This window comes from Aythya marila, assembly GCF_965140915.1.
Source record: "Aythya marila genome assembly, chromosome: 7".
NCBI classification, from domain to species: Eukaryota; Metazoa; Chordata; class Aves; order Anseriformes; family Anatidae; genus Aythya; species Aythya marila.
This window is the reverse complement of record NC_139048.1, coordinates 24179122-24201721: the sequence shown is the minus strand read 5'-3', so window position 1 is coordinate 24201721 and position 22600 is coordinate 24179122. Positions and strand designations below refer to the sequence as shown.

General features: G+C 35.6%; 1 protein-coding gene across 2 annotated transcripts in view; it reads left to right on the top strand.

Moving 5' to 3' along the window:
* The window catches only part of DLG5 (discs large MAGUK scaffold protein 5), a 108807-nt gene that overhangs the window by 82367 nt on the left and 3840 nt on the right, over nucleotides 1-22600 (top strand). The window contains exons 16-32 of one of the 2 annotated variants that reach the window (XM_082765353.1): nucleotides 1085-2104; nucleotides 3796-3934; nucleotides 5917-6061; nucleotides 6560-6681; nucleotides 7779-7868; nucleotides 9191-9359; nucleotides 13073-13235; nucleotides 14159-14292; nucleotides 14848-15012; nucleotides 15364-15547; nucleotides 16477-16625; nucleotides 16939-17109; nucleotides 18203-18399; nucleotides 19116-19259; nucleotides 19438-19565; nucleotides 20359-20468; nucleotides 21929-22038. In XM_082765353.1, coding sequence (XP_082621479.1) covers nucleotides 1085-2104; nucleotides 3796-3934; nucleotides 5917-6061; nucleotides 6560-6681; nucleotides 7779-7868; nucleotides 9191-9359; nucleotides 13073-13235; nucleotides 14159-14292; nucleotides 14848-15012; nucleotides 15364-15547; nucleotides 16477-16625; nucleotides 16939-17109; nucleotides 18203-18399; nucleotides 19116-19259; nucleotides 19438-19565; nucleotides 20359-20468; nucleotides 21929-22038 — 3340 coding nt within the window. Of the gene's footprint in view, nucleotides 1-1084; nucleotides 2105-3795; nucleotides 3935-5916; nucleotides 6062-6559; nucleotides 6682-7778; nucleotides 7869-9190; nucleotides 9360-13072; nucleotides 13236-14158; nucleotides 14293-14847; nucleotides 15013-15363; nucleotides 15548-16476; nucleotides 16626-16938; nucleotides 17110-18202; nucleotides 18400-19115; nucleotides 19260-19437; nucleotides 19566-20358; nucleotides 20469-21928; nucleotides 22039-22600 lie in introns of those variants that run through there. The other variant, XM_082765354.1, reaches the window with a different exon arrangement.

The following is a 22600-nucleotide window of genomic DNA, read 5'->3' as shown; positions in this document are numbered from 1 at the left end:
ATTTTGGGCCTGTCAGCGACAATTCCAGCTCCAGAGAGATTGAGTTTTTAAGAAACTGTGAAGATAAAATGTATGAAGTGCAATGGGCAATGGAAGATGATTGCAAGCACAACATAACAAAGGTAGAATTAGAATGGAGGTACTTGCTGTCAGTTTGATGCTTCCACTTAGATGTGGAGTTGCCCTTTTGGGGGTTGTTTTTAGAAGTATTTCAATTTTGGGGGGTCTTAATTTTATATGATGATCTGTGCTTTAAATCTGCATTTTTTTTTTTATTAAAATTTTCCCAACATTATCTGTACATATGTACATATATATTCAGGTTGAGGTAAATCAAGGAGGCTAGAATATGCCTCATACTGTACTGGGTCTGGCTGGAACGTTAACTTTCCCGGCAGCAGCCCATACAGTGCCGTACTCTGTACTTGTAGCTGGAACAGCAGTGTTATCACACCAGTGTTGTGTCTACTGCTGAGCAGCAGTGGCACAGCATTGGGCCTTTCTCTAACCCTCCTAGGGGGTGGGCAAAAAGTGAGGAGAGAAACATCACTAGGGCAGCTGACCTAAACCAACCAAAGGGATATTCCATACCATGTGGTGTCACACTCAGCAATAAAAGGTGGAAACAGGAAGAAGAGGGGAGGGGTGGGCTCTCGTTGAGAAGATGTCGGTCCTCCTCTCGAACACCGGCTGCGTGCGTTGAGGCCTTGCTTCAAGGATGTGGTCAATCATCGCTCATTTGTGGGAAGTAGAGAGTAATTTCTTTCCTCTGCACTTCCATATAGCTTTCATTTATTTTGTTTGTTTGTTTTCCTCCCTTTTTTCCCCTTTCCCTTTTATTTCCCCTTAGTTAAATTGTTTAGTTCACGGTAGTCTTTATTTAATTATTATAATTATTTCCCTTTAATTAAATTATCCTTATCTCAACCCGTGAGTTGTTCTTTGCTTTACTTCTCCCCCTCCTCATCTAAAGGAGGGGGAGTGAGAGAGCGGTTGTGGGGTTTAGCTGCCCAGCACGGTAAAACCACCACACATACTAAACAGAAATCAGCTGTAAAAATATGGTTCTGGTTTTTTGTTTTAGGTTTTTCCTCAGAGTTCATCTTGGAGTGGTCAAAATATATTTGAAAATCTGAAAGATTCTGAAAAAATATCAAATTGTAGGGTTCATGCATCAGAGATACAAGCCCAAAACAAAAGGAATCTGAAACTCAACAGCTCAACACAAACTGACATTTTCAATCCAGACATCATGGATGGCAAGAAGGACCAGAGTGATCAGAGCAGTCGTTCATTTTGTGATCACAAACCCTTCCCTAATAATACCTTACGAGTAGACTCTCACAGGAGCACAATGCACAGTTGCCACAGTAATTCAGAACACAGTCTCAGCTCCTTCAGCCCAGAGGCATATGGGGACCGAGGCTATGGAGTTGTTGATTTGGACAACAGGAGGCTGCCTTATGAACCTACAGGAACTGACTGTATGATGGTGGAGACCACATTTGACAAAGGACATGGTGTTAAGCATAGTGGTGGTACCTGGCCAAAAGTCATGGTTAATATCTCAGCAACAGAAACAGAGAAGTTCTCTGTTTATAAAAAGCCAAAACAAAGGAAATCTATTTTTGATCCTGATACTTTCAAAAGACCACCAACTCCTCCTAAGTTGGAGTACCTTTCTCCTAATCAGGTGACAGGACATTCGCCTCAGCCATCAAAAGCTGAAGTAGCTTCAACTCCTCCAACCCCTCCCAAGAGAAGTGACTCGATCAAATTTAAACATAAACAGCAGGCAAGCTCTGCATCTGAGTCTACAGTAACAACTGGATCACCACCCACCAGCCCAGCCACTGCCCAAGCTCCAGTTTCCTTGGCACTTAAGCAGGATTCAGCTACTCTCAAGGGTCGCAGCAGGAACGCTGGACACTATTATCGTGAGGAGGGAATTGACTGCACTCATCTGTCTTCAAGAAAATCCTGTGAAGATGATATTGGCTTTCAAAGAGTTGAAGAGCCAGAGATTAAAAGACCAAGGCCAAAATCAGCCCCTGCTCTGAGACATAAAATGACCCCTGTGCCCATTCCTAATCCTGCCCTTCAGGTAGAATTTTCATATGAAGGCTTCTGCCTTTTGTTTCAATATGGGTATTTTCAGAAATGTGGTTTTGGGTAGCCAGCTGCATACCTTTACAGGGGAAACATAGCCCATTGTCAAGGTCCAAGTCCCCTTAGAAGCTACCTCTGACTCACTTGTCACTTCACAGTATCATAAAATACAAAGTCACCTAACAGAATGATAGGTTTCTGCTTAGTGGCCACATCTTGACTTTTAATGCTGCTTCATGGAGGGAGGATCAGGGCTCTTCCTGGTATGTTTTTGACAACATAAAATAAATAAATAGAAAGAGGCAGTCTTAGAAAAGCTGAAATTAAGGATTCTGAAGTTTTACAAAAATTACATTGGCACACTGTACTGATTAGTGGAAAAGGATGTACAATTCAGTGGTGTTTTTTCTAAGTCTTTCTATATGTCTACGTATCTGTAAATGTAGTCTGAAATTGATAGAGCATTAGGCATGTCACATTGCAAAGATAGACCATTTATGAAAATATGATTTAACAACATTATTCAAAATGGGACTATTTGTTTGAGTAAATCTCATTCTGGAGACTGAGTGTCATGTCTTACCAGGTTAGGTGGAGAAAAAAAGTATGTGTGGTCTAGGAAGGCTAGTCTATTTAGCTATATGTGTTATACAAAGTGGTGTAATTAGTAATATAGTTTCAGATCCTTCATCTTGGATTCTTTCAGGTAGAAAAAATATTACCTGTATTTTTTTCCTGAAGGCTCAAGTTTCAGAGTTACTTTTCCTTGTATGTAATCAACATCAGAATGAGTTAAAATGTCATATAATAGCATGTGTATATGTTACTAAGTTTGTGTAGGTTGGTAAAATAGTAAGTTCAAGAAAATTTTGATCCCTGAGTGGGACGATTTTGATCCCTGGGTGGTACGATTACTAACACACCCATGGTATTATTCAAGTGTTGGTTCTAAGAAGGATTCTTTTCATTTTATAGTCTTCATACTGTCAGTAACTTTGTATAATTAAAATACCACTTTGATTTAAAAAAAAAAAATTGTAACTATTTTTCACTTAGTACATCCTTTTATGTAATGCTTTTGTGTTTTATGTTTAAATTACGTAAACTCTGCATGCTGAACCCTGAACTTGTATCTTTGTAGCATCATTGTCAATATCTGAGCTATTTTCATGTCTCCTAGCTCACCAGTGCCTATTTGTTATATAGAGAACAAATTGGCATGATTCCTCAACCTGAATTGCTATGTTAAGGTGAGGTTGGTTCACATATATCTGACAATGCAGGCTTAGAGGAAAACTTTCTGGCAGGATAGCCAGGTGTCCTTTGGCAACACTTGCAATAATGTCTAAAGGAACAGAATGAGATCTACAGTTGAAGTGTCTTGTGAAAACAGTAATAAAAAATGTAACTAAGGTGTACTGTTCTGAAGGAAAATATATCAGATAAGTTGCAAATACTGACCTAAAAAGAGGACAAAATAATAAATAACAGCAGTGTGGAAGAAGAAGAGTTGAGGTTAATAATATCAGTAGAAGATAAAAAGTCAGTTCTTGTTACACCTTTAAGTGATGGCTAGCACATTCTGGAATATGTATTAGGAAGTCTGAAGTTGTTTACTGCCTTTAGAGTATGGATATTTTCTTCTAAATCTCCAACTGCCTGTAATCACATCCTGTGTTTATGTAGGTGCAGAAGTATACTCCAGCCAGTGAGGAGCATCTGTCTCCAGAGCTACAGGAATGGGCACCATATTCACCAAAACGTTCTGCTAGGCACAGTGATGGCTTTGTGTCTTCCACCTTATACACTGGAAGTATGTCATCAGGTGCGTGACACTGATGTGGATGGCAAGATATAAAGTGTCAGTATGGTTCTTTATGTTTAAGTCACGGATATATCTAATGTGACCTGTCTGTGTTTCTGATATCCTGAATAATAACTGTAAAATTTCCCCCTTCTGAATTATTTTATTCCAGAAATACGCTTAGTTAAACTACTATATTCTAAATATCTACCCTGGGATTAGGTAAGAACTCAGATTACTTTCTAAGAATGCCCCAAGGAATCTGTCCCTATCAGTCAGGATAACTGAGGAGCAAACATGAATCCCAAAATATATTTTTGGGGTCTGTTGTAATCTCAGCATGGTGTGTTAGTTTTCTGGACTGTAAAGAAGTAAAATGTATTTAACCATGAAGGAAACTGAACAGCTTCTGGCTGAAGGATTTGTTTCATCTATTTCTGTGCAAAGGAGTTCTGAATGTGTTAGTGGTGAATGAGGTATAGCCTGTACGTTAGGGAGACAAATGAGATGTTCAAGGTTTTTGAAAGTGAACAGTAAGTGGAGGCATCCTGAGTGATGGACACTCAACTTCTGAAATATTTTAAAGCAAAAAAGAACTAATGTTCAGGAAGTATTATGTATCAAACTCTGCCTATTGGAAGTAAAATGCTTGGAATATCTCAAATAGAATGCCCAAATTGGTTATAATCTTATTCTGTCTTAATAAAAGATTAAGTCAGCGTGTTTGAGATACTGTTGAAGTGGGGAATCAGAAGTAGCTCACATGGAAATCAGTATAATCAGGTAAAACTGAAAACATTTAACATATTGTCTCTGTTCATCAGTTGTTAGTATTGAAGGTAGAACTGTTAGCCGGTTGACAGTTGGCATGGACTAAGCAGAGTGCCTCAGGAGGTAATGAGGCTATTGTATGCTGGTTGCTTTGAGCTGGTCAAGATGCATTTGATTAGACCTGGTAAACTCGTGGCCAGATGGATGGTTCAGTTTTCAGTGCTTCAGCAGTTTCATATGACACTTGACATTCAAACCAAGACAATATTGATTTTTATGAACATACTCTCAGTTTTTTGCCAAGTCCCAAGCTGCTACAGGTTCTAGAGCACTTCTTATTGGAGACCATGGAGAAGGTAATGACTAGTATGTGTAGAAGAATGGACAGCTTCGGACTGTCTCAGAATGTGAAGACATACTAAAGAGTATCTCATCTGAAAGAATCTTTTGCTATTTGGTTTCTGTTGTTCTTTTCTATCTGTCACTTTCCTTCTCATTGAGAGAAAGCAGAAAACTTATAAGTTTTTTCTTCCTAAAATAGTCATCTTGTCATGGTACCCTTGATTGCACAATAACCCAGTCAAGTCAAACCTACATTATATGGTATGATTCTGTCTTGAAACGAGAATAAGTTTTTGCTGCTGTATGCTATGCCTCCAACTCACTTAAGAGGGTATTGATCAAATAGATTTAGAATACTGAAGGATGAGTGTACTTGAATGAGCAGCTTGAGTAATAAGTCTTCTGAATAATAAAATAATGCAATACTACAAGCTAAAGCCATAGGACATGTCAAAAGTAGGAGTCTGAACAGAAACAAGATCATTTTAGCTGCATGTAGTTCAAGTACTGAATAAAATCTTGACTGTATGGAGAGAAAAACAGGCTTGTTGTTGTTGTATAAAGAAGCTTAATATTTGAAAATAGACGAAATCTTGTAGTTAGCAGTACGTTTGAGAAGGATGTCCAAAATTTTATTTGTTTTGTAATCCAAGGCACTTTATTATTGAGTCATTATGAAATTATAATCCAGATTTTAAGTATGTATGTACTACTTAAAAGGTGTTGAATGATACTGAGTATTCTTCTGCATGGTAGTGAACTTAGAGATACATGTACATGTATATGCAGAAATTAAATATTTATATAATTATGTATTATAAATATATTTATAATCTGTAATTTATATGCTATTAATTTTAGTAAGAATGTCTTTTTATTGTCTTAAACAGGTACTGTACCAAGAAGCTTAGCTCCATGCCCTGCAGTAACTGCGGTCATGAGAAATCCCATCTATACTGCATGGAGCCATAGAGTTCACACCAACAATTGCCCATCAGTTGCCAGCCAAATATGCCATCAACATCTGCATCCCAGGTATTTTGAGCTTGATATCACCTTCAGTACTTATTTACATTAGGATGAAATTGTTCCTGGTAGTTGGTTTATACAGTGCAGAGTGAAAGACTGCTATTGTCTGTTATGTTGACCCAGACTTCTCAATAACATTATTACATAGAGATGATGTGCCAGTTGCTTTCATCTTGCTTTCAGCAACTGATGGTTTGGGCTTCTGTCCTGTTCCATGGGCTAATATTGGCTAAGAAGTTACTTTTTTTAATGAACTAGTTCATATTTTTTTCTTTAACAAAACAAAGTAAGCTTTTCATTTGTTTTTTCCTTTTTTAAAGCAGTTTAGGCTCTTTTCTCTCACTTGTCTTAATTCATAAAGTAGTGAAGCCATTAGGAGGTGGGAAGGAGGGGAACATTTATTTTACTCAGGATAAGGATAATGAAAATTGTTTGGCCATTTACTATTTGATGAGATGCTTTGCGTGGTTCTGACTGTTGCCCTATTCTTTGCTTTTGATGTAGTGCTCAGCATCAAGGTCGCTTGAGTTTGGACCTAAGTCATAAACACTCCAATGATTACTCTGAAAATTCACGTACAAGAGCATCTCATGGCTCAAATTCCTTGCCATCCAGTGCAAGACTTGGTAACTTGCTTTTCTGATTTATTTCATGTGAGACTCCTGCCTTTTGGAAAGTAGTAATGAATGGAAAATTCCTTAAGGACATGCTTAATGGGATTGTTATAGCTAGCAAAGCCTAAAAGTTTTCCTGTTTGTCTGCATCATATTTCCAGTTTTATGATTAAAGGTGTTTCCTGGAAGTAGCCTTGTTTAATTCACTCTTTATAGGCTTTAAAATATTATTTTAAATTATTATTTTAAAGATGCAAACTTGCTCTTTAGATGCCTCTTATTATTTGAAAGTATTCTCGTGAAGGTGTGGGAGGCCTAGTGAAAGTATTTTTGAGGTTCAGTGAGGTGGAGAGGTAAAGAAAGAAGGAGAGAGCCTGCAGAACAAAGAAATTATGACAAATGGCCCAATGTAAATTGTATTGTTGGAAGATAAGTTACAATTATGTTTACTTGATTGATGTTTAAGATTGTTTATGCCTGTCCTAATAATACCAAAGAAAACATATGCTTTATAGCAGTAACATTTAATATTGTGGAATTTTTTTCATTTTAAATTATGTAATACTTTTTTTTTTGTACACGTATGTGTTCTTGTGTTCCACCTGTGACTGCGACTGCATTTGAATAGAGCCTGAAAGCTTTGTAGCCACAATGGAGCTACAGAAAAAATGGCACAATAGTATGGAAACAGTGTCAAGAAGTTGTGTGTTCATCTAAGCAGAATATAATCAGAATACTTTAAATACCTTTTGGAAAGTCTCATAGGTTCTTAGTAGTCTCAGGTATTAGTTTCTTGCTTAGACTTCAGGTTAAGTTGCATTTCTATTAAAAATGTTTTGAATATTTTTCAATCAAGAATGGAAGGTGTGTATATGTTGATATATATAGTATATACCGTGTATATACACACACAGTACAGGCTGCATTACGTTGTTTGTACTTGCTATGTAACCGAGACAATTAACAAAAAGTATGTTGTATACGATATATCAGTGTTTCTACAGAAATTTAGAGCACCTTTTAGTGTTCCCTGAAAAATTAATGTATTTTTTATTCAATGTCATTGCGTTTCAATTTGTAGAGTTTTAATTTTTCTCTTGTAAAAATAGGTTCTTCAAGTAACTTGCAATACAGAACAGAACGAATTAAGATCCCTTTAACACCAAGATATCCAAGGTCCATCGTGGGCTCTGACAGAGGTGAATTATTTCATAAGTAATTTTATTGTAATATTTTAATTATTGCTAATCCAAAGCCTTTGCAGTTGCTCTATCACGTTGCATGAAAATCTGACAATTTTATGAATATTACAAAACTTGTATTTTACAACAAAAAAAGGTAAAGAAAAGAACCTTTAAAATGAAAGGTGATTCTTCTGTTAGTTGATTCTAGAACACAGCAAGAAAATGTGCACCAAAAAGTAAGAGTAAGCATAGCTGCGTGTTTTATGGTTGTAATTTTCCTCAGGAATGATGTCTTAAATGTTTTGACAGTGAAATGACCTGCAGTAGTATATATTTTTTTCAATTCTTTATATTATTTTGTATGCTATTGTATTACAGATGATAAATCATATTTTGAAATCCAATGAAAAAAATTTAGTAGTTCACTATAAATATTCTCTCTTGAGCAATTTTTAATATATCATACATTAAAAATACCAGTTGGAGTGCTCAAGAGCTTTAGAATTCAAAATTTGATTACAGTAAATAGCAGCTGTTTGCTGCCATTATTGCTCAAATATTTTATAGCCTTAATTGATTGTATGCAGTTGTTTTCTCTAACCAAGTAAATATAATTATTGCAAATGGCTTTTGTTTGTAATTAGTAACTTGAGATTTATTTTCTGTCAGAAGAAGCAGATGACTGAATGTTCTTATTAGGGAACTTGTTTAGTAAATGTCTCAAGGAGGGTACAACAAGTGAAAATTAAAAAACAAACAAAAAAACAAACAAACAAACAAAAAAAACCAAACAAACAAACAAAAAAAAACAAGTCAGGCTTGTTAAAAATTGCAATACTTTCCTGTCTTTGTGTAAAACTCATGCTGGGGTTTTGTTGGTGTTTTCAGGTGTTTCATAATGCTTGTCATACACAAAGGAAAAGGCAGTAAATAAAGATTTTATTTGAAACTAAACCAACATATTAAATCTTAATTTTAACTTTCCTGTTTTCCATTATTTTTCCTTAACTCTTTCCTTAACTGCACTGTGAAGTGTTTTCGAACATGCCTGTGTCTGTACTCAGTTCTTTATGGTGAGAATGGAAATATTTCTATGCACACATATAAAAGACATACTTCATATATTAAGGAAAGAGAGTTTACACTGTCTAATGGTAGTTACCGAAGTTAGGAAGCTGGCTTCCTAAGCTCATTAGATGGTTAACAGTGTGGTCCTTATTTGTGTCTGGTGTGTATGGTGTCTTTCCCTATGTCTCTGTAGATCTTCTGAAGCATGACAAATGCAGGACACTGAAGCCTGACTTTGATTGTTGTTGTTTTGTTGTTTTCTTTTATAGGCTCCTTGTCACACTCTGAATGTAGCAGTCCCAGCTTGATAACTCCTCCACAGTCACCTCTTAACTTGGAAACATCTTCCTTTGCCAGCAGCCAATCCCAGAACTCCCTTTCTACTTTACCTAGAATTTCTATTAGCCCAGTATCTGTTGGAGAACGTAGAAAAGATAGGTAAGGTCCCCACATTATTTGCTTTTAATAGGAATGTGTCTGAAGAAATCTTGTACATTTATTGGACCAGAAGGAATATGAATAGTTAGTTTAAATGACAAATAAAGATAGAGAAAAGCATCTCAGGTCCTGTTACTTAATGTTTTTACTTTTTTAATGAAGTATATAAAAGATCTTTGTGGGTTTTTTTCTAAACCTAAGTCTTTGAGTTCAGAAAAGTAATGAATTTCATAAAGATTTTACTTCTTTATGGTAAATTAATGGCCACACCGAACACAAATAGTCTAAAATACTCCTTTAGCTGAGCTACCTCAGATGCTTATTAATGATAGGTTTCATCTGTACCCTGGAAAACTAAACAAAATACCTAGTAATATTTGATAGCTTAATATCAGCTGACTTAGTATAACAGAATATGCGTTCTAACCACTGTGCCTTGATTCAATTCAGCCAGATGAATAAAAAGAATAAAGTAACTGTGCAGGAATATATCTATATGTACAGACTCTATTTTACTACTGTGACTATGATTGCTTTGGTTTTACCTGGACCACTACTAGCAATAGCGTTAAGTATATGCATGGCTGTTTGCACAATTTGAACCTCATATGATAGTTTTCTTAAGATCATGAGCTTTGTGTTGTAATGACTTATTATCTCATGATGAGTATGTTCAAGATGCATTGTTTATGGTATCAGTCTTAGGCATTTTATTTCATTTTATTGTGATCTGGCTAGACTGAATATATGAAACATTTTGCATGAACTCAAAGCATTGAACAACAAGACACAAATCTGAATCAGGCTTTTATTTACACTGAGGCAGCTAAATGCCACTCAGGCAGTGTATGGCATACCGGGAACTATGGTGTGTTGGAGTATATTACATTTATGTGTACTTCAGGACCCCTTTGTATTGCGTGGCTTTTGTAAAATGACTGACCATAAGAATGTGAACAAAGTAATAAGGATATTTTGTATTCTAAGTTTGCTGGTAGTAATAAAAAGTTCTTCATAAAATGTTATATGAAACTTTTTTGTCTCGTTTAAAGAATCTTTAAATAAGTTATTGTAGTGACACTATAGATTGTGTGCACTGTTACTTTGAAACGGAATGTAAAGAGGTCTTTGTGGGTTTTCATTCTTTTTTACTTCAGTGTGACTTCTGTACTATGTTCGTTTTCTCATATAAATGTTTCTGTAATTGTCAATTGCAAATTCAAAGTCAGTATTTTCTTCACCTGACTAATTATGTTTAGTGTTTGGCAGCAAAGCTAGATTTTTGACATCCCTACAACTTTTGTAATGGTCAGGACATTCTAATGTCTAAAAATTAACTTCTATTAATGGTGATCAGAATATTGAAGTACAGTCAGGTGCCAGCCCATCAACTCTTGCTGTACTTGCATGTAAACAGTAGTATGAATGACTTTCACAGTCTAAAAAGGATATGATTTTGTTTAGAATAAGCAAAACAAACAAAAAAGACAAAACACAAAAATAGTTCCTAAAATAGCTACTTGGCTAAATGAAATATTTTAAGTAAATGTGCGATGATGCCATGTTAAATGGTTATTTACTCTTTCTATCCCTTCTCCTCCCCATAAAATATAAGCGATTTGCTTGGCATTTCCATAGAATATATAACACAGATGAAAAAAACAATCTATTGTGTTATGGGAGAACCAATTTAAATGAAAATGAAAAGAATCAGATTCATTACTTTTTTTTTTTTCTAAACAGCATTTAGTGATTGTAGCAGACAGTCTGAATATTGTAAAAGAGTGCATTTCACTTGATTTTAATTACGCTGCTAATCAAGTAAGATACCTTTTTAATGCTGTTTTATTTTATTATTGTATCCCTACTATATGCATTACTAGTTATCTTTCATTTTGAATTTACTAGAGTTCTAAGATATGATCCTGTGCAGTTTGTATGGGCTTGATTCTTAATCATTCCAATGCAAAACAAACAACAAAACTGAAAATGATTGTGGTAGATGGAAGCAGAAAAATACAATAGAGCAGAAAGGTGTAATTTTAGTTTCCAGTGAGGTGATAGACCTTCATAACTTTTGTTTGGGCCCATTAACATGTAATCATCTTGTGATATTAAGAGGTTTCATATGACATTGTAATTTACATATATTACTCAACTGCTTTATCTTCATTACATTGACAGACAAGCTCCAAGGGCATTACTGCTAGCAGTGACGTTGATGCTATAAGGTTCAGGTCCCAGAGTTGCATACTTATCAGATAGTTTGTATATTTTCTATATTAATAAGGTGACAAAATATTATGCCCTGCTGCAGAAGGCTACCAAATGCTTACCTTCAAAGCCTGTAACAACAAGCATAATTTATGAAGTAATGTCCTCTTCCCTCCTCTCACCCCCCATGCATCCCCCAAATCCTGGTCTTCCCAAAGATACCTTTCATCTGTCACATTAATAGCAGTGAGTGAAGTGCAGTTAATGCAGCAGGATTTAAATAAACAGTCTGCACAATTCAGAGAATCTCTAATTGATATAATGAAGTGTTCAGAAAGAAGACATTCCAATTAATGCATGCCAGAAGTAGTATAATGCTATTAAAGTTGTGTACTAGACGGGCTGCCAAGACCTTCTGTCTCCAGTAATGTGCTCTAGACACCCTCAGGTACGTCTGGTACCTCATCTGTTTCATTCTGAACTAGTTTAGCTGTTAGCACTTGGTGGTACCTTTTGGTATATAGACACCATTAAGATCATGGTAATATGAACCAGCACTTTTTAGGACACTTCCGTTTGTTTATACATACTGTGGAAGGGACTAGCCATGTTTGCATGGGTGGATACTTCCCAACTATGGGGGGCGGACAGGGGAATGCATCAGGGTTTTATTTCATATGATCTGTTCTCTTGTTATACTTACTGGTGTTGTATTACTGTATGTCTTTTTCTAAGTGTTCTTCTCTTCTCAAATCTTCTACGTCTTTCAGATATCTGTTCCGTAATAGGTCTTTTCTGAGAATCCCTGTGGCTCCTAGGCCTAGGTTCTCATCACTAAGGAGTTTGAGGTTGGCCTGATATAAGGTTGTCCTTCTCAAGCAGTATTGCGCACTTTGTGCTATTTTACGTTTGGATAATTGCCCTGAGGAGAATTTGCATGGTAATTTTAATACTACCATGCAAACTGCTGTCTTAATGGCTTGAGTTTGCAACTGCTTAATTTTCATTACTAATTTATGTTTCCCTGCATACAAATACAAAATCTGATATTGTGCATTGTTGTTCCTTGGTTTACTACCTCATCATTTTTGATGTTTATTTTTACGGTCAGTAAAGACTTTCAGCATTTATAAGTAACATACCCTTCTGGAATATCGCTTGTAAATTACATATTATATATAGTAGTTAAATTACTTTTATATAATATGGATCTGGAAGTTTCTTTTCCTACCAATTTCTCCACCATAATATTTGTAATTCATATTTACCATAATGCTTTAGACCAGTTGTGTACCTGGTATACGTTTAGTTCTGCCACCGTACATTGCATGGTGTTAAAGGAATGCATTTAAAACAGTTGACAATATTCTTTTTAAGTAACCAATTAAACTTATTTTATTATTGCAATTCAGACAGGCATAAAATATTGCATGTAAATCTCATTGTTATGGTTCAAGTGCAATTTTTTCCAAATCAGTTTTAACTATCTCCTCTAAAAGGCCCTACATGGAAGAGCCACGTCATGTAAAAGTGCAGAAGGGTTCTGAGCCACTAGGGATTTCCATTGTGAGCGGAGAAAATGGTGGAATATTTGTCTCTAAAGTAACAGGTGGGAGCATTGCACATCAAGCTGGCCTTGAATATGGTGATCAGTTACTAGAGGTAATTGTTTGCTTACTATTCCTTTGGTTTAATGATTACTTCAGTTCATATGAGTCCAGCAATAACTGCCCTTGTTAAAAGACTATCTTGTGAAAATTTGTCTGCTGTGAGAAATAGCAGAGGTTATTCTTTCTGTATTGGCGTAGTCCAGTAATTGTGACTGTTAGTGGCTTTCATCAGGCTTTATCATAAAATAATGTCTTTTGATGATAGGACTGCTTTGCATCTTATACAGATATTTTTCAAATTAAAGTTAACTAGCTAAGTTGCTTAAAACAAAATAGTCCTAAAGTCAAACTTCACTCAACTTATGAGTCTTCCTCATAAGTACTCAGCTTTTACTGAGTTTTGTGCTGCTGTTGTGCTGTACCTATACCTGAGACAGCTGGTTTAAGAAATACTGAGGTATGCTATTAGCTACAGTCACATTTTGGCATATGGCCAAAGAGTATGTAGAGGAACATTATATAATGTACGGAATCACTTTGTAAATGTATGTTAAAGCATAGGTATGTTAGACAGTGTGCAGGTGACATAAAATGGACCTGAACAGGATTATGGATCTGAATTTACCATTCAGTCCTGAATTTTTTCACATCAGTCATCTGAACCAACTTTCATTTAATCAATGATAGCAAATCATAACACAGTTCAGAATACTTATGTCTTTCAATAGTAAAAGGATTTTCAACTCATGGTTACATTACCAAATAATAAAATTAGTGATTCCTTCCAGAGAGTTTAAACCCTAGGAATCATTGCATGGCAGCTCTTCCATGCTTCTGGTTACTCCAGTTGGGGGGGGGGGTGGGGAGAGGGAAGATCAGCATTTAATTATTAGACTAATTAGGAGACTGAAAGAATGGTTTTGCTAGTTCCCATTTTAAAACTTTGCATCCTGTTTTCTGTGTTTTTTTTCATAGTTTAATGGAATAAATTTGAGAAATGCTACAGAGCAACAGGCTCGACTAATTATTGGACAGCAGTGTGACACCATTACTATTCTGGCTCAGTATAACCCACATATGTATCAGCTTGGCAATCATTCACGATCAAGGTAAGGATGGCAAGGCTTTTAAAGAACTACTCTAATCCATGCAGTTGTATAGATAATAGATAACTTCTGTATGAGTAATTTGTATGCAAATGTGTTGATAAGTAGTGTGATTGCATAGAAAAGTAATGTGTGAGTACATGCTTATCACAAGAAAAAAGTTTTATACACCTATACTTATTCTTACCTAAGACATAATCCGTAGATTCATTAAACCAAAACCGACGATTACCTCATACTAGTATTAAGAGATTCCAGTACTTCAAACCAATTTTGTATTCTTTCTATAGCTGAGGAGTTTCCTGAAACAAATTGGACAAGGCATATGACTTAATTATATAAACCATTTTCATGCATGATCACATATCAAGATTGACCTTTATCTTTGTCAAATTTGTGGGGAGCGTACGTTATTTGGCATGTTGTTTGGGGATATTTTTTCTTGCTTTACACTTGTTTTTGCGGTCAAATTAAAAACTGTGTGTCTACATGGAAAATACTCATCACTGGTGAAGTTCTAACCACTAGCCTTATATATATATTATTTTTTTCTATTAGTTCTCGCCTAGAACCTGTGAGTAATCATTCCACCCCTCAAGGCAGTGGAGCTGCAACACCTGACAATCATTCTATAATTGATACTGTGAGTGAACAAGATGAAGGAACAATGACACCCCCATCCAAGCAAACCACACCAACTACAAGTCCCCGGAGTTCCTTAAGGTAAAATTTTTTGTCTTTATAACAGAAAGCAAAAAGGTCAGAGTAGATGTGGCTGGTTCAAATGAGTAAGCAGACAAATTAAGTCGACCCAGGATAAAAGTACAGGATTTCAGTTTGGATTTGAAAGATGGGTTCTGCAAGGAGTGAAGTAAAGTCTAAGTTTTTTCTCAACTAAGATTTATTTGAGAAGATCAGTAAGTGATGTGAAGTTTTTCTCATGATTGTATCTGTAGGTGACCTGTTTTGAATAATAATTTTGCAAACATGTATTGTTCAGGAATATAGTTCATTGTATACTCTTAATACAAGTTTTTAAAGTGAATTACATTTGTGTTTTCTTCCTTTTGCAAGGGGCCCTGTGGACACAAATAAACGGACCCCTGAACCTAGAACTGTTGTTGTTAAAAAATCCCAGGTGGATCTTGGGATCCAGATATGTGGTGGAAACCTCTATGGAATATTTGTGTCAGATGTAGATGATGATAGCCCAGCAAAAGGGCCTGATGGACTAGTCTTGGGTGACATGATACTTGAGGTAAGTTAGGAAAACTGCAGCATACTGACAAAATGTCTAGGATGGTATAAAGAGGGAGTTGTACAAAGAATCTTGCTGTCTTGCAATGGGAGATGTTCTGTGAGCCTGCCAGAAAAACTTGGTGAGAATGGTGTGTAATCTTTGTTCTGACGGCAACCTGTGAAGAGCTGGATAATACACACCTGGAGAGTTACCACTGAGAATCTAAGTTGCACAGGCTTGAAGGACTAATATATGTCTAATGGAATTATGAAGAGCTGTTCTCTCATCTAAATGGAAAACCTTGAATCCAAATGCTGTATGTATGACAAAGATAGGAATAGGGATGACACTGTGAAACCTAGAAGAATGTTGAGTTTACCCCAATGAAATTATAATGAGGCTTCAGGGGAAAACATGTCATGTCTTTGACTATGCTTTCTCAATTTGACATGGGAATATTTCTCTTCTAGGCTGGTCTGTTAAGGTGATAAATGTGCATTTGTTTATGAGCTTTTCAGATAGAGCTGAGCTATACTTTCTGAGCATTGAGATTCTCCCATTGTGCTTCTAGTATCCAGATGCAGACTTGGCTTTGTAGTTGTGTTGGACTTTCCCTCAGACTACCTGTTTCCCCTAAAAATATTAACTTCTTTCCACTGTGAATTTTACAATTTTCAGCTTATGCTTTGAAAATTATTTAAAGAAGCATAAACTCTCTCTCATGGAGCATGTCTGCTGCATTCAGTTGGTATTTTGCTTTTCACCCCAACCCCTCAATTTCCTGTTAGACATCTTGAAGTGCAAACTGTAGTATAGTTAAGTGGTAAGATTCACTTGTATATTGAGTCTGTCAGTAGGAAAAAGACTAATTTTACATATTTTTCAAGCTCACCTGATTCTATTGCACGTTGAGATCTGTATCACACTTAGGGTTTTGTGTTTTGCAGTATGGGTCCATTGATATGCGCAATAAAACAGCTGAGGAAGCTTATCTCGAAATGTTGAAGCCTGGAGAAAACATCAAAATAAAGACTCAATACAGAATAGAAGAATTTAATAAGATAAAAGAGCTTCCTGGAGATGGATTCTATATTAGGTATTTGAGCGTGGCTGGTAATGAAAATATAAGGCAGCTTAGGGTAGCATGCTGACCGTTATATGAGAGAAAGAGTACAAATGTTGTACTACGTTTTATAAATTCCAAGTTATTGATTTATCCCAGCTAGTTTCTGACAGCAAGTATGCAACCTGTAACACTGGTTAAAAGATGCATGTTTCACTGTAAACTTCTGTACTCTCGAAATGTAAAATGTGACCCCAATCTATTATAGTTTTTCTCAAAATGCATCTGTTCTGCCCTTGAGTTGGTGGAGACCAGTTGAAGAGATTATTTATGTCTTTCTTTCCAGAGCACTTTATGACCGTCTTGCAGAAGTGGAACAGGATTTAAGTTTTAAGAAGGATGACATTTTGTATGTTGATGATACTCTACCACAAGGAAACTTTGGTTGCTGGATGGCCTGGCAGCTAGATGAGAATGCTCAAAAACTGGAAAGAGGACAGATTCCCAGTAAATATATGTGAGTGACAGCCATACAAGTTAGTTACTTTGGTCTTCAAAAGTGTCTGACTAATGAGATGTGATGTAAAATGTGTTTGCTTCTATCATTTCCGGGAGATGTTAATTCTCAGATGTCGTTTTCTGGGTGACATATTTTAATAACTTTAAATATATTGCTCTACCAAGTCATCTTTAATGCTACTGAGAAGTAAATTAGAAATGGAATGGATACAAAGCCTTATGGTGTGACAGGTAATTCAATAACTATAAGTGATATTAACCACAGCAAAAGGATCCTTTAACTCACTACTGCACTCATTCTTGCAAAGTACCAATGGTTTTAGTTATCTGTGGATATAAATTTTAATATAAGATTGTGTATTCACCTCAACTGCATAACATGGGTAGAAAAGTTCAGGAGCATGGAAGAACTCAAGTTTTTAAATACTTACCGAAATCACATGAGTTATTATATTTATTACAAGTGATAAAACACTTGTTCATTTCAATGTTCCTCTGCTTTCCTTTATATTTTTCTGATAGTCTTCTCTCCATGTTTTAACTCAAAACTCAACCTGATCATGGGATAAATGGTATTATGTAGAATGAGCACTATATACATACAGATGCATACACATTAGCTTATTACTAGAAGATGATTAGTAAAATTAACTACATTTCACGTGTTATGTGGCCAAAATATTTGTGCTTATCTAAAATAAAACTACATGTTGTTTTGGGCTGATAAGAGATGATTTTTAAGGATGTGTATAACATGCAGCTTCATATGAAGAATGGTATCTTCAGTTGTATGCGAAGGCTGGCTTTACTGGAGCTTTGGAAAATTTTGCCCTGGCTGTTAGAGTGGTCACCCTACATGCTTTGTTGCTATTTATAATATAAGAACCTGAAAAAATGGTGGTGGAGTGAGATTTGAAATGTTGTTTATTTGATTATTGTAAATGTTTGGTTTTGATTAATTTTCTGTCATGAAGTTGTTCCAGATACAGCAGTAGTATGGTTTGTCAAAAAAAAAAAATAGTAATATACATGTACATGTATATATGTGTGTGTGTGTTGGAATACCAACCACTTACTCTGTTTCATTGTAGGATGGATCAGGAATTCTATAGGAGACATAGTATGTCGGAGGCCAAAGATGACAACAGCTCGTCTAAGACATTGTCAGCAGCAGCACGAAGGTCATTCTTCAGAAGAAAGCATAAACACAAGCGAAGTGGTTCCAAAGATGGAAAGGATTTACTGGCTCTTGATACAATTAGTACAGACTCAATTCCGTTCTTGGATGGCAAGTACCTTTGTAATACTTGGGAGTGGCTAGCCTTTCTCTTTTGTTTTTAAATTGCTGCAGCAAGACCCTTTACAAATAAAATAGGTTTCCTTTTCATGTGCCTTTAAATGATGAGTGTACATTACTTTTAGTATCAACAAGAACAAAAAATAATGTATTAAATGGCAAGACAGATTATCTCAAATGTAGACTAGAGGTTTTGTTTTTCCTAGTTCATTCCTAAGTCTACTGACATTAATGTTTCATTTGCAGAGGGGGATGGCTTTTTGATGTGGGGTTTTGATCATTCCTTCAACTATTTAATTTTTATCCAGGTGACTTAATCTAGACATAAATCCTGAGTACACTCAAAAATATTCAGTTTGATTTGTTTAGTGCTGTACAGAAGTCATGCTGATTACACTTCGTGGAAGAAACCAGCAAACCAACTGATTATTGTGTCTTGTTCACACTGTTAGGAAATAACAGGAATGATTGCTTTTAAAAATTGGGGTGGGGCTGTAGTATGTGTGAAGGACGGAAGCAGGAGGTTCGTTGATGAAAATAGCTATTTTAAGCTGTGAAATGCTATAATGGCTAGTGATCATTTTTGTACTTCTCAAGGCCCTTATCTGCTGCAAGGTAGCTGTTTTCACAATTACTGTTATCTCATTATCTGAGGAATGCCAAGAGAATAATGTCTACTTCTATAAACAAGTCTTCTGTGTGTGTAGATTCTACAAGTCTGGCGTATCAGCGTGTACAGAAAGTGGACTGTACCTCTCCTAGGCCTGTGCTTATTCTAGGACCATTACTTGATGCTGTGAAAGATATGTTGGTCAAAGAATCCCCTGGAAAATTTTGCAGATGTCCTCTTGGTAAGTATGTGCATATAAATAATTTTTTCTCCCTTAGCTAATAACATCTGTATGTGAACTAAACGGTAGCACAAACATGGAAAAAGCAAAACCTTAATTTACAGGCTGTTCTGCTAGTTTTGTTCTATGCCTAAGGAATAGGAATGAACAATGGCTCTCTTGTGCTTCTGTGTAACAGAGGTTATGAAAGCTTCCCAACAAGCCATTGAACGGGGCGTGAAGGATTGTCTGTTTATAGATTATAAACGGAGGAGCGGACATTTTGATGTGACAACTGTAGCTTCAATAAAGGAGATAACAGAAAAGGTGAGCCACTTAATCCTGCAGTTCTTGGTAAAATTTGTAATATGTAATCATACTATTGGCAGGGGGAGGGCTAAAATTTATTAAAATGTTGTCGTCATTGAAGCCATTGAGAGGCTTGTTCCTAAGGTCACAAAGTGGTTACCTGTAACAGTTTAAAAATCATTTTCAGTAATCTCACCTTTGTAGAAAGTGGGATATTTTGCACTATTGCTAAGTACAGTTTGAAATTATTCTTCTTAGAATCCATAGGTTTCACCTCCCTGAAAAACTAGGATTTTTTAACTGTTTCATTTAATGTCATCCATAATGTAAACATAATGATCCTAAAGACAGGTTAATTAACAGACATAAATTAAAATCTGTTCATTGCTTGTAGTTTTCTGTCAAACCATAAAAAATCTAATTACTTAAACACTTTTGTTTACTTTTGATTTCTCAAAGATAAAATGAATATGTGCATTTAAATTGAAAAAAAAAAGCAACACCATATTGCATATATTTCAATCTCAGTTTTCATTTCATTAGTTTTTAAAATACTCTTATTTCTATCAGTGCATGCTTTTGGTACTGTGAATGGAATTTCTTGCAATTTTTCATTTTCTGTCTTTTTTAGTTTTTTATTTTTTTACTTGCAAGTTATTTGGGTACAAATTTATCAGTAGCCCTAAAATGCTAAACACGTAGTGAGATTATATTGAGTTGTTATGATGTAAGTGGGGGAGAAAAAGGGGGGTTGCATGTGTGCTTGTGCTCTTTAACTGAATGAGTGTTTTGCATTTACATTTGATCTTAGGATTGTCATTGTCTGCTTGACATCGCTCCTCATGCCATCGAACGGCTCCACAGTGTTCATATCTACCCTATTGTAATTTTTATTCGCTACAAAAATGCTAAACAGATCAAGTAAGTCTGTAAGGGGTATAGTTCAGGGACGTTTATTTTCGATTAAAATGAGTTTTGGTGCTGGTGTTATTTTTTTCATCCCAGTCATGTTGAATCTCTTTCAAATGCAGAAATTAACCACCATAAAAGTCACCTGTGAAGTAGATGGCCTTAATTTCTTTTAGGTTGCATGGCAATTAAATGAATCATTCACAGAAATTAAATAATGTTTTCCAAACTGAATGTACTCAAGGAGTCATTCAAATTCTTCTTGCTTAACTCTATTAAGCCATAAGATAGATATGGGCATGATCCATAATGACATTGAGGATTAAGTGGTAACTGTGACCTAGAGCTTCATCTCAGTGGGGCCAAGTATGATGATGCTTTGCCAGTTTCCTCTCCTACGCTGCAGCCAATTGGTTCTTGCCTTGGGCTTTCGCTCCTCTATTCTCCAGCCAGAGAAGTCACCTTTTGTCATGGAGTGTGTATACTGTGGTCTTGACAGGTAGTACTCTTTAAGTAATTGTGAATTTCCTACTTGAATTCCTGTCCAGAAACAGGATGCAGGAATTACAAACCACGTGATATTTTATTAAATAAAATATCCCTTGATGTTTTATTAAGCCTTTGCACCTTCTGACAGAGGTGCAAGAAGTGACATAATCTCCCTATATAAGTATTAAGAAACAGTTTTGTTTTACTTTAACTTCAAAAATGAAAATAGCAAAAGACTTAGATTCTTGATCTTTAGATAAATTTGATTCTTTTTAATAAAGAAGATGAGTATCACCACTTCCAAATTTAAGAAAGACATAAAGGTCTGTTTCAGCATGGATTGTATGTTCGTACATGGAATGATAAATGGAGTTGTCATGTCTTGAGCCCATTTGAAAATAATAGTAATGACCATTAAAGCTATTCTATTTGGTAAGTTATTGATAGAGACAGAAAGCAAGGATTTCTAATAGTTATAAAGTAAGATGCAGTGGCTTTTGCCTCTGTCTCCTCTGGGCACCAAAGGTTTCTCTTGAAGAACCTTTTTGGTTTGCCACAGATTCTATTGACATTCAGTATATATTTTTGTACACAGTACATTTGTGTACTCCCCATCCACACGCTGTGTAACATAAAAATCCTACATAGCAGTGATCACTAAAATTTCCGTAGTGACTTTTGTATTTATAAAATAAAATATTGCTTCTTTTTCTCACTGCTCTAAGAAACTATGCTTATATGCAAGACTGTCTTGCTCTGATAACTAACCAAAATTGTTAGCACACAAATGATCCTGATGACTTTAGTGAACCTGATGAACTACTGCTGAACCACAGTAGATGGCACTCTGTGCACAGCATTATGCCTGCAAATTAATTAGCTTCTCACATTCAGGTATCTAGAGGTAATTATATTGAGTCCATTTAAAATAAAATTACTGTTATGCAAGGTTTTTCTTTTTTTCCTTCTTTTTGTTTTTGCAGAGAACAAAAAGACCCAATCTTCCTGAGGGACAAAGTTACACAAAAACATTCCAAAGAACAGTTTGAGACAGCTCAAAAAATAGAACAGGAATATAGCAAGTACTTTACAGGTTAGTATTTAATCAGTGTATCACTAGGAATACTGTGGCAATTTCTTCCATTTACACTGTAATTCCAAAGAAATATGTTCCTTCATAGAGTTCTTTTATTCCTTCTCCTTCCTTATTGGGCAACCTCATGCTCTGGTGTTTCATTTTACAGGGAAAGGAAATCTGAAGATATAAGTACTATCCCTTGCTTTTTTGTGCTTTGTTTTTAGCATGTTACAAATCTTAAAACCGAAGGAGATTCTGAGAATGTTTTATTACAAGCCCAGGAGTATTAGAAATACAGTGAAGATAATTTGAGAATGACAGATGACACGGTGTTATCAGTTTTATACCATGTAAGGAATATTGTTTCATAATTGGGTAAAGACGAACAAAAAACCCACCTGTAACTGGTGTTCTAATTATTTGAGGTGTACTTCAAATCTTTCAAAAAAGGACAAATTTTGTCCACGATGTCTCAAGCGCATTGTAATTGGGAATAGTTCAAGTTTACAGACCTTTTTAACATCTTAAAGTGTGTTACCTGAACCTTGGATTAAAGTTAATAAGCTGCTCAGCAGAG